Here is a 12,705-nt window from a genome sequence, read left to right as displayed (position 1 = left end):
CTTTGCTTTCTCTGCTCCCCCAACATACGGCCAATGGATAAGGGAGGTCATGTTTCTTGTCCACTTAGAGAAAATCAGATATACTATAAGAGGTTGCACCAGGAAATTCTATATCACTTGGCAACCATTTTTATCTTTTGCTGAAGATATGACAGCTAACAACATAACTGTGTAACCTTTTTAATGTTTTATTATTTCTTCCTGTTTTTTTCTTTTTAATGAATTTTATTATTTTCTGTCTGTTATTTATTTGGGGGGGAATTGGGGATTGGACAGGTTAGCTTTCTGACTGTCCTATGTTTGTGCTGTTGTTGTTTATGTTTTTGTGATATATTTGAAAAATAAAAAGACCTTGATCAAAAAAAAAAAATACTTTGCTTCTCTTTCCTTCTTTTGAATATATTAAAAAAAAATGTAACTTACTAAGACCAGGAAATTCAACTGCATGAATAGATTTCTCAGCTCTTTGAATTTAATTCCTTTGTTTATAGACCTTACTCACACTGACAGTCTGTACACACTAAGTCAGCTGTTTAATACAAAGTCTTCAAGGACAGTATACAGAAAATATTTTAATGTCTTCTACAAAGAAAACAGATTTTTAAAATGAAACCATATACGATTGGCATATTCCAGGAGATATGAACACTATACTCACTGATATAACCCATATAATTAGCTTAGGTATGTATCTGTATGTATGCATGTAGGTATGAGGGTATGTATGTGTTTGTGATATGTATGTATGCTGCATATATATATATGTTTGTGTGTGTGTATTATGTGTATATATATGTATGTATGTGCATATGTATAGATACATTTTTTATTTCTTGCTTTTATGCATTGCCTGTAAAGCACTTTGGTCAGATGAAGCTGTTTTTAAATGTGCTGTACAAATAAACTTGATCTGACTTGATTTGATGTTTAGATTTGTCTTTTCTTTTTTTCCTTGACACTCCTTAAGATTTATTTTATGAATGTATTTGTATTTTTATGCTCCTTTTAATTTAACCACCAAACAATACACTTAAATACAAACATAAAATCTCTAATCTTTAATGAAAAAGGAGAAGAAAGAAGAATCGTTGTATATAATATACCCCTCTTTTGAAGAACATTTGTGTATGATGGATGTTTAATAAATTAAATGTATTCTTCTTAAAATCATATTTATGTAAACATCCAACCACAAACTACTCCCACAGTGAAAAATCAAAACAACAAAGCCCTCAGGACTGTTTACCTGTGGCTCTGGTGCCCAACATGCGTCTGTCATAGATCCGCACCGAGCTGTCCGAGCAGCCCACAGCCAGATAGTATGGCACCAGGGGAGAGATGGATATTGAGGTCGCTGCTCTCCGACAGTTTATCAGGATGTCCTGAAATCAGAGCAAACACAATCAGGTTTAAAAAAGACTTCCTGCTGCTCCTAAAGCCCATGAGCCCTGTTTTAAAGTTATCACTTACAGAGTTAAGAGTCTCTTTCTACAGTAGTGTTACAGAGAGGTTCATCTGAGTCAGTAAGAAAAAAACAAGGTGTGGACGTACACGTGTTACACTCACAGGCTGTAGGATAATTAAGGTGTAGGTAACAGAGAGCAGTAAAACTACTCTGACAGATTTAAGGTCACAGGTATGGATCTCAGGCGAGAAAGAGGAGAACACGCAACACAATCTAGAGGGACCTCACTCTCTCTCACACACACACACACACACACACACACACACACACACACACACACACACACACTCCCAGGCACTCAGCTCCCAGTGATGCAGTCTGGCCTGTAGCCAAAGAAACAGTTTGCTGAACTACTCCAGAGACAGAAAGCTGTCAACTCATGTAAGATATGAGGGAGATGATTACTGTCAGCAGCATTTAGACCAAATTAAACCTAAATTAAACCGCCAATGGATACATCTGAAAACAAGAATGCAATCTGAGAGAATCAAGAAAAAAAGCAGGGTTTTCATGTATTCAATTTAATTATAATGTAAATTAAACATTAAACCCCAAACATTCTGGACCATTAAAATGTAAAAATCTACTCATTTATTTTCTGCTTAATTTACAGTGTTACTATTTTTGTGTGAATACTCGTCTATATTTATGTATACAAATAATTTTGTTTTTCTCTGTGATATTTCTGATGTTCTGTTAGTTTGGGATGGTTTTTTTTTCAGTATTGTTCTTATTGTTTGTTTCCTCTCAAAATTGAAAAACTCAATAAATACATTTAAAAAAAAAAGTAAAATCAGATTTTTCTTTTGCTTTAATAAGCTTAAAATCACTGAAGTTCTGAAGATTTTAAAAAATGTAAGGTCAACATCAATGCACTAAAAAGAAGAAAACATCATCGCTTGTAACCTGCAAATATTTATTTTAAAATGAACGGATCCAGTCCCTCAGCATGTGTGTTTCCATCTACCTCCACTTACGCAGATTCATAACTAACGTAGTGGAAACTCTGTGATGGACTAAAGAAAAATGAAACTGATTCTTGTAGAAAAGTCCAAAAAAATCAAAAATGTAGATCCTTGAAAATAAATGTAATAAAGCAACATAAAAATATTTTCCCTATTTGATCTCTGACCTAGGGCTGGAAAATATATCGAATTTTTAAGATATATCGATATATTTTCAAACAAGATATAGGGTAAGACAATATCGTTAATATGGATATAGTTTATGTTGCATTAAAATAACGTTACAGAGGTGCCAGGTCTCCTTTTTCTCATCTCACTGATGATGACTGACTGTCTGTCCCTCTTAACCCTGCTCCTCCTCTCTCTCTCTTTTATTGTATTTAAGGAACATTTTTATTTGATAATATTACTTTTTAAATTCACAAACAGGTAGTTTATTTTATATGTGTTTTCACTGTTAAGCGGGCATGTTTCTTGAGTAAAAAAGTAGAACTCAATATGAGCAGAAACCTGGAAAGTTTCCGTGCAGAGTGAATCAACATCTGAAAGAGAGAAAAAAAAAAAAAAGATCCCAGCTGTCACCGTACATCTTTGCAGTCTTCTTTCGTGCAGCTCGTCTTCATGCGGAGGTCGAACCACCGCACTGTGCCGTCCTCCCCACACGACAGAAACGTGTAGGGGTCATTTGGTACCGTCATAATCTGAAAGAAAAAATAAAATAAAAAATGGAGTGTGATGGAAGCGAGGCGGTATTAAGCGTCCATGTATTGTTTTGAGAAAACGTTCTGTTTAGTACCTCATACGCTGTCCCATAATGGCAGGTGAACTGACACTGTCTGTTGTACTCGGGACTCTTCTCGGTGTGTGTGTAGTAGATGATGCCGTCTCCGGAGCACGAGATTATCTCCTGACCGTTGGTGTGGGGCATGAATTTAGCGCTGAAGATGTTCGCCCTATGACCTGAACGTATCGACTTCTTGACCTGAGAGAGAAAAGGAAAACGTGAAGAAGAAAAAGGCTGCTGGCACTGACAAAGAAACACAAAGAGGAACCACTCCTTAATGTCCCTCTGCACCTTTAAGAAAAAGCTAAAGACCCAGCTCTTTCATGAATACCTACTAACTTAATGATGATGGTCTCCATATTATTGATGATGATGATGGTAGTGACGATGGTTTTTGTTTGATAATGACGACTTATAAGATGGTTTCTATACTGATTAGAGCTCTCAAGAACTGCCCTCAATGTTGTGCTTTGCCTCTGGTCACTTCCTGTCAGCACCTGTGTGTCCAATCAGACTCAAAGCTGATCATTTGCTCTTACTGACGTTGTTCCCTTTTTTCTAGATCCTTGCTTGTGTTGTTCTTACTCTCTGATGAACGTCGCTTTGGATAAAAGCGTCTGCTAAGTGAATTGTAGAATTGTAATGTGTGAGTAAGATGAAAACATGAAGAAGGTAACTGTCTGATCTGCTGGATTCACTTGGTGGAAGTGAATCACTGCGTTGTTTCCCAAAAGATTTTTCCATTAGAGTTGGATTGTTTTTGGTGTAAGAGAGAAAGAACGACCTCAATATTATTTTTATTTTAGTCAGTGTTCTGCTTCAACAATTAATGGACTACAGAGCCGACCTGCATCAGAGCCTGAACAACAATAAAAACAAAAACACTACAGTTTGCAGTTTCTTGCTCATTTCATTAAAATACAGTTAATTTACCTCCTTTTCTTCCATTAATGTCAGTAATATGATATTTATTGTGAAGTTCATCAGACTTACCTTTTTGTTGTACGGGTTAGAGATGACCAAAAATGTATCGTCTGACCCCGACAGGATGTATTCACCTGTGTCGTTCCAGGAAATAGTGTTGACCTGCACAGAGAGAACGAAAAGGATTATCCAGAGATCGTTTTTTTTTACTGATGTTACAGTTTACATCAGTACTGAGAGGATTAGCTGGAAGAGTACATCACAACTCCTGATGAACAAAATGCTGAACGATCACTAACTTCAGATCCAAAAAAAAGAAAGTATTTGTGAATTATTTGTATTTCATATTAACAAGTACTGAAAAAAAGAAAAGAAAAAAGAAAGCAGCATTCAAAAAAGCCACGCCCCTCGCTTACATGAACGAGCGATGTTGCTCCAGAAGCGGACCTCAGCTCATGTTTTGAGTGTGGGCTCGTGCATGCAAGAGGTAGAGCTCCAGTAGGGAGACGGGGAGGCGTGTGATTGGTTCATCAGATTGGTACCTCGTGGCAGACATTGGTTGAAGTTTTTACAGACTTACAAACTGCTACAGATGACGGATTTTCTTCGTTCCTTTTTCAGAGAACATGAGTTATTAATTTGTGTCAGGACCTAAAAGACAATTTCAACCAAAATCTGAAAAAGTGGATCTGGAGGAAGATTACCAACCCTGCCTTTAAGTTAAAGTGAAAAACGAGCGACTGCTGCGAGTTGGTGGTAACTGCGCCGCAGTATTTATAAGAGACCTGACGCTCCAACTTTCCAGTGATCAAGGAAAACACTTCCCCCTCTGTGTGCCTTCAAAATAAAAGCTCTGTAAATAAGAAAAATAAAAAAAAGAAGCTATTTGAAGAGAAAGGCTCTGAACATATCAGACTTCAGGAGATTTTGAACCACTGGTCCAAACAAATCGAGAGATCTTTAGGTCAGCACATTTACTGACAAATATTTGAGTCTGTTGTTTTACACGTTATAGAACCAGACTGATATAAAACCCTGACAATAAAAACACTTTTAAAAGCATGAAGTGAAGCTCTAAAGGGAGCTACCTGTCTGTCTTTCATTTATCTCAACAAACCATCAAATTCTGGTCACATTCTGGTTACTTTCCCATTAATGGAGAGTGTGGATCCGTCTGCTGTCGCTCTGTGGATCAATATTTCATTAACGCCCGCTTGTTGCAGCTTCACTCGCTGTTTCATCACATTGTTTGCTCCTCATTTCCAAATACCCAATCCACTGCAATCAGAGAAATCACCCCGGCTGCACAGGCCCTTTGACTCTCATGGCCGTCTGTCCATTTACAACAACGAGCTCAAAAGTCAAGACTCGATCTCGTAGCAGGGTCAACGACTGATTCCTGAGTGACTGATCATCATCTGAAGCCGATGCCTGATCAGACTTTGTGTGATCTGGCATCTCTGATGTGACAAATTAACAGCCAGTGAGCAGATTAAGACAAGCGGAAACCTCATGTGCAAGTATAGCTTTGTTGTTGTTGTAGCTATCTTGAGTTATTTATAACAATGTAGAAGCACAGCAGACTAAAAAAAAAAAGAATCGAGTCTACACCTAGTCTAACAGTCTATGCCTCCACAAAAGACCAGGTGTGGTTAGCAGCATCCAGGACAATATGTAACACTTTCACTCTGTGTTTCACCAGAAAAAAAAGCAGCTTGATGTGTTTTGTAACTCATTCAGATTGACCGCAGGCTTACAGCTCCTTCCCTGTTTTCACAGATTTTTGCAACAAAGATGTTCTGAAGCAAAGCACCAAATATCAAACAGCTGCCACGGTTGAGGAGCGCTTAAGCACAGAAAAAAAACAACACACTCACACCGTCCACCTACTAACAACACAAGGCAACTGAGGCAGCAGGGCCGTAGTGTAACAGAACGCGTGGGAGAGCTCGGCACAGCAGATGTTAGCACAGGTACATTTAGAGTTTCTGGTCATTTCACAGACTGTGGGTTTGTGAAAGGTATTTAGAGGTGTGTCTGTGTTTAACACTGGGATATCTTTTCACTTGAAAAGCTGCTAAATATATTTTTCCTTTTACATTATTATTTGTATTAAATACATATTATGAAAAATCCTCTTCTACAGTGTTTTTGAACATGTATTTGGGTAACCTGAGTGTCTGATGAACCACAAAATGTGAAATAAACCCATCCAGTCCCTTGTTTACGTTCTGTGTAAGTCTTACAACACAGAGAATTTCTATTTAAAAAATAGAATATTGTGAATTGCCAGTATGTGAGGTAATAAGACATTTTCATTTTCAACAACAGATTCTTAATTCAACATTTTCAGGTATTGTTGGCAAGCATGGCCTCCAAGAATTATAATAAATTTAATAAATTTATTTATAAAGCGCTTTCAATCAAAGTGCTGTACAAAGCAATACAGCTTAAAAAAAAAAACATTACAGAAACTAAAAACAATTAAAAAATTCTTCTGACAATTTTGAAAAATCTATTAAAATGAACACAGCAGTTAAAGGCACATAGCACTTGTCCTTATCATAACTTTCTGTTTAAAAAATGCTGCATCATCCATTGGTCTGAATTTACATACGCGTAAACAAATCAGTGTGAGAGAGAACAGATGTTGAAACCTGTTGATTATTCATCTGTGTCCATGACATGTTACAGGAGCACATGGGGACATCTGGATGAGTTTATGCAGCGGAGAAAATCTGAACATCTTCATATTTTAAAACTGTGAGCCGATCATATCTGAGGGTGATAATGCATTAACAGAGCTCTTCTTCATTTGTTTGTTGAGCAACTTCCCTAACAGCACACAAAGTTTAGGGAGGATCTCAGTGTATTCAAACTGAATACATTCATAGTCATGCATTGAAAATGTTCCTTCAATCCTCCCCCCCCCCCTGCAGCACGTCAGGTTGAGACTGTGCAGATCTGAGAGGGGAGCTCCTCTGGGACGTGTGTGCTGATGTTGTTTTTGGTGTTTTGGATGAAGTGACGGCCCGGGCTGATAGTGTGACAGGACGTGTGACTGTTGTGTCAGCTTCAGGTTTCTCGTATTGACCAACCGACTCGAGGGCAGAGAGCTGCTCTGTGTCACACACTGAGTGAGGCCTGCAGAACGACCGGCTGAGGAAAAGGGGCTCAATGTTGCAAAATGACAAAATGACAAATGAGATTTATTTTTGTACTTGAATCAGGTCTTTTGTATCGGGTAGACTCAAGTGGGTTTTAAGCAATTAGACCTGGTAAAATGTTTGGGCTTTTTATGCCTTTATTGAGAGGTGGGACAGTGGATAGAGTCAGAAATCAGAGAGAGAGAGAATGATATGTGGGAAAGGAGCCACAGGTCGGATTTGAACTCTGGCCGCTCACTTGGAGGACTATAGCCTCCGTACATCGGGCAGGCGCACTAACCACTAGGCTACCGGCGCCCATAAAAAATGTATCCGTTATTAAATAGAAAAGAGCTGTGCCGTATTAAAGTAGAGGAAGATTGAATTTGCAACATTCTTATAAAAATAAAAAGTACATGTGGGATTTTGAGAGTTAAAAATCCCAGAATGTGTGAAAATGTAAAACACTGAGTCAAATTTAGAAACATAAAGTAAAAGTCGTGTTTGGAGACAACGGACAGGATAGGAATCAGGGTTAATTGGGATCCTGGGCTTTGTTGTGACTAGATATAAAAAGAATAAAAAAAAGTCAATTCAAGGTTGAAGTACTTACACAGCCATCGTGTACATTCAGTGTCCCTTCAAGTTTCAGCCTCTGGACAAACTCTCTTCTGCCTGTTAAAAGAGAGAAAACAGCTGTGAGTAAATGACAGGTTATCAATCAATCAATCTTTATCTTTATAGTGACAATTCATAACAAATGTTATCACAATACCTCACTCTTTGCTATATTACAAAGACCAAACGTTAATCCATCAAGAGAACAGCACTTAGCAAATAATAATAATATATTTTATTTAAAGGCGCCTTTCAAAACTCTCAAGGTCAACTTACAGAGCAGAGATAAAAACAACAAAGTAACAACACAACGATAAAATTAACATTAAAAACACAAATGTACAGGATGTAAAGGAGTTATGGGATCGGATGGAGAACGATCAGACTGAATATGCCAGTTTAAAAGGATGTGTTTTGAGATGAGATTTGAGATGAGCAAAGTGACAGTGGGAAGAAAAACAACTTCCTCCTAAGAGGCAGAAATCTTTGGCAAAACCAAAGTTATGATGGACAGCCGTCTGCCGAAACTGAGCTGGGTTTGAAAAACGGGATAGAGGAGTGCAAAGTTGGTATTTAAAGGAAAAGCCATTTCAATTTGGAGTAAGTGAAAGATGGAGAGTGTCTACTTGATAACGTATCTACACTCCTGCACTTTAACATATATATCTTTGATTGCACAGCTCTGGATAACCACCTATATTGTTATTACATATTTACCACTGTCATAACTGTTTTTGCAAACTTACAACTCTTACCTCCAGCAAGTATTTTTACATTCAGTTGACAAGCCTGAATAAATGTTTTATTTAATTTTTTATTTTTTTAACCAGTAAGAATGTTAAGTTAAATCCTTGATGTATAAATCTCTTCTTATTCTTATTTTTTTTTATATTTTAAGTGCTAATTTACTATGTATCTATTCTTATATTGTTTTATTTGCTCTGATAACCTGCTGCTGTAACACCACAATTTCCCAGTTTGGGATCAATAAAGTAATTCTATTCTATTCTATACTTTGAAAAACTTGTGAATCTCCGCTCTCACGGTCTTATGGGGTTTTTGGACCTTCATTCTGCGGACTCATGAGATGTTTAAAAAACTTGGTTGTGAAGATAAAAGATCAATTGTTAATGGACCAACTTCAGGATGATACGATACGTCACATATTAAGGTCGTAAACTTTTCCTCTTAAGAGGTTTTTACTCTTGTAAGAAATATATGTTGACACACACAGAAGATGTCGCTGACTAGACTCTTCTCCTCTGTCGCCCCCCGGTGGTGGAATGAACTTCCAAACTCCATTGGATCTGCAGAGTCCCTCTACACCTTTAAGAAAAAGCTAAAGACCCAGCTCTTTCATGAATACCTACTAACTTAATGATGATGGTCTCCATATTATTGATGATGATGATGGTAATGACGATGGTTTTTGTTTGATAACGACGACTTATAAGATGGTTTCTATACTGATTAGAGCTCTCAAGAACTGCCCTCAATGTTGTGCTTTGCCTCTGGTCACTTCCTGTCAGTACCTGTGTGTCCAATCAGACTCAAAGCTGATCATTTGCTCTTACTGACATTGTTCCCTTTTTTCTAGATCCTTGCTTGTGTTGTACTTACTCTCTGATGTACGTCGCTTTGGATAAAAGAGTCTGATAAGTGAATTGTAGTTGTAGAAGATGTAACCTGCTGAAACTAGAGGAGGACACTCTGTTATCTGACATTTAGACTTGGGGACATTATAAACAGCTTCTTTCCATTTTAAATGTTTTCAATGTAATGAAATCATTCGAGGACCTTTGTCTATAGTGTGTTTTTTTTACGCTGAAAAAGGTCAGATATGAACCAACTCAACCAGTCAGCACGCAGGCTAAAAACAATAAACTTCATCTCTGAGTGTGCTGTTGACACTTTTCTCCAACAATGCAATGCATAATGGGAAATGGAGGAGCTCTACTTAGCGGCTCAAAACAAAAAAATTACCTGTGGGTGGATGTTTCACAGCTTAGAATAAAAATGGGTTACATGTTGCTGCCTCGTTCTGTCCTCTAATTGGATTTCATAGTTAAAGTTTTGAGTTTAAATTAGACATCCATACTGTAAATTTATTTATTTTAACTTAATGAAATTCATTCTTGTCGATCCAAAGAGCCCTACAAACTCACTCACTGTCCAGGAAGTGCTTTACCTTACACGTAGACGTGACAAAGCCCGGTGCTGCTTTGTATGCAAATCAGAGCTTTCACTTGCACTGACAGGTTTTAAGAAGTGTTGCAGGAGTGTTTACTATCAGGGATGCCACATCCTCCTCTTGAGCTCACAGTAACAATGACTCACACACTAATGAAGCATATGTCATAATATAACCCAACAATGTGGAAACATTCTCTCTAGACTCAGGATCAGACTCTGAGACTCTGAATTGTCAGAACTCGTCGTTTGTTCTTCTGCCATGTAAAGTCATGTTGTGTGAAATGTGATAAAAGTCAGAATTCAGAACAAAGAAATGAACTGACAGTAATCATGACGTGCCCGATATGACATGTGTAGACTTTATGCATATTGATGTATTTTGTAAAATCATAATGTAAGTGATAAACCTTTAGTAGACATGTTTTAATGTCAACACTGTGATAACTTTGAGATGTGAAAATCTTTGCTTTCCTGCAATAAAAGTAGCACTAACTAATGTTTAGGACTAAAGTAAATAAGGGGCCGTGAGCATTAACTTAGAGATTGTTGCACTGTATTTCAGGATGCAATGCATTATTATTACACATCTTGGAATTGAATTATTTTCTTTTTAATAATTGGAACAATTTTGATTAACAATGATGTCAAACAGTCGTGCTATAGAGGAGGAGTTTCCAGGAAATGTTTGGCAAATAGTACAATAAATGAATCACTCGAATAGTTAAATGATGAATAATGAGAGAGAATGATTTTTGCACCTCTAATTCTATCATTTATCATCAGCAGAGGGACAGTAAACACAATCTCAGAGGAATATTTATGTAAAAAAAAAAAAACAGCAGTAAGGACCAATATGAAACTACACTGTATTACAACGAAGGGTGTTGATTTATGGAACAGCTGCAGTGATGAAATGAAAACATGTAAAACATTAGGACAGTTTAAACACATTTTCAAGAATAACACATTTAACAAATATAAAATTGAACAGTTGATGGGAAAAATGGAATCAATATCAGTTGTAAGGTCTGTACCATCTACCAATTAATGTGTGTCGTACATTATATCTGTTGCTTTTGTTACTTCGTTATCTGCATTATTCAACTTTATTTTTTTAAGCTTAGTCTTGGATTAATTTATTAAGATAAAAAGATAAAAGGGGGTAGGACTGGATAAGTTACTTAACTTCATCCTACATCCTTTTCCAACATGGACTGGTTAAGGAAAAATAATGGAGCCACTACAGAAAGTCTGCTTTGATTGCTGTTTGCTTCGATTGTAATGTATATTTTTATTTTATTTTTAAAACATGTTCGAAAATAAATAAAAAAATAAAATAAATGAAACCATTCATCCTGTTATACTCGGGCAGTGAATAGGAAACAGAAGCTGGTTCAGACCGGCCTGGTAGATTAGAGTTATTGTATTGCACCTGTGACAGGATGCTGTGTCTCAACTCCATCTTTAATGTTCTCCTCAGAGAAACTCTGGAGTCGCTCATCCACACGTTAAACTGGATTTCATGTCATTAATAACACATGAATCCTCATGGGGAAGCTGAATGTTCGCCGGAAGTATCTGAGTTGGAATTTAAAGTCGACTACTACTTGTTGCTCCCATCCCCCTCCCTCCCCCTGTTTTGACCCGGCCAGCACGTAGCTGCATGTTTCCTCTACACGTACACAATAACAGCTCCAGCCATATCTCAGTCGGGCTAAATACAGCGCTGACTAAACCTCTGTGGCACCTGCCCCACCTCGACGGGCCAATAAATCTTCATTCAACCACTGTCAGGCGCTGACTGTCTGACAGCAGTCAGCTCTTATAAAGCTCTCTGCCTGGCTGTGAGCCTGAGAGCTGTCCTCAGTTTACTCCACAGACCCTTTACTGTTGTTCTCTTTAAACCAAGACAGAAAAATGACTGAATTCTATCCAAACAGCAAAAATACTACGGACTGTAACTGCATGTGAAGTCAGTTAGTAAGTACATTACATTACAAAAGGATGACTGTATCCTGGATCACTAAAAGACTCAAAGGAAATGGTTTTGAATTAGATCAAATCAGGGGTCTGTGACCAATATAAGACAATTTCATTTGGCCTGTATAAAGACTAAATTACATATCTACCAACAAAAAACATCTTAGATATGATTGTGTTATTGTATGCTGTTGAATGAAAAACAGTCTGTTCTTTTTCATCTGAAGACAAAGATGTATATTTACTGTCAGACAATATTCTGCTCCTTGTATCTTACAGACGATATGGGTTGATATTTCTTACATTGAAACATTTTTTTTTATTAAAATTGGTTTATTGATCCATAGTTATATATTATCGTATTAAAGATTGTTTGATTTGTTTGTTTCAATGGAAAGAATGGAAAGTCAGGTGGTTGGTTACAGTGTGCGTTTGTGCCATTTTAAGATTTGTAATGAAGATATGAATTGTGTTATTTTCACCAGGCGCAGGATAATGCTGACATAAGATTTTTTTGGATCGCCTTATGTCTACTATCAAGTGATAAAACGATGCCCTGCTACTATTAATATCACAACAGTCGTATGGAACATGTTTGGAAACGACTGTGCAGACATTTTTAATGTATTG

General features: G+C 37.2%; 1 protein-coding gene across 6 annotated transcripts in view; it reads right to left on the bottom strand.

Moving 5' to 3' along the window:
* Positions 1 to 12,705, bottom strand: part of dcaf6 (ddb1 and cul4 associated factor 6) — a 32,978-nt gene that overhangs the window by 17,658 nt on the left and 2,615 nt on the right. For all 6 annotated transcript variants that reach the window (XM_061053395.1, XM_061053397.1, XM_061053396.1 and 3 more), the window contains exons 2-6: positions 7,898 to 7,959; positions 4,208 to 4,300; positions 3,227 to 3,412; positions 3,018 to 3,131; positions 1,247 to 1,382 (exon numbers count right to left, since the gene is read on the bottom strand). In XM_061053395.1, coding sequence (XP_060909378.1) covers positions 1,247 to 1,382; positions 3,018 to 3,131; positions 3,227 to 3,412; positions 4,208 to 4,300; positions 7,898 to 7,959 — 591 coding nt within the window. The remainder of the gene's footprint in view (positions 1 to 1,246; positions 1,383 to 3,017; positions 3,132 to 3,226; positions 3,413 to 4,207; positions 4,301 to 7,897; positions 7,960 to 12,705) is intronic.

The sequence above is a fragment of the Labrus mixtus genome, chromosome 13, assembly GCF_963584025.1.
Source record: "Labrus mixtus chromosome 13, fLabMix1.1, whole genome shotgun sequence".
NCBI lineage: Eukaryota > Metazoa > Chordata > Actinopteri > Labriformes > Labridae > Labrus > Labrus mixtus.
This window is presented reverse-complemented; position numbering and strand designations above follow the sequence as displayed.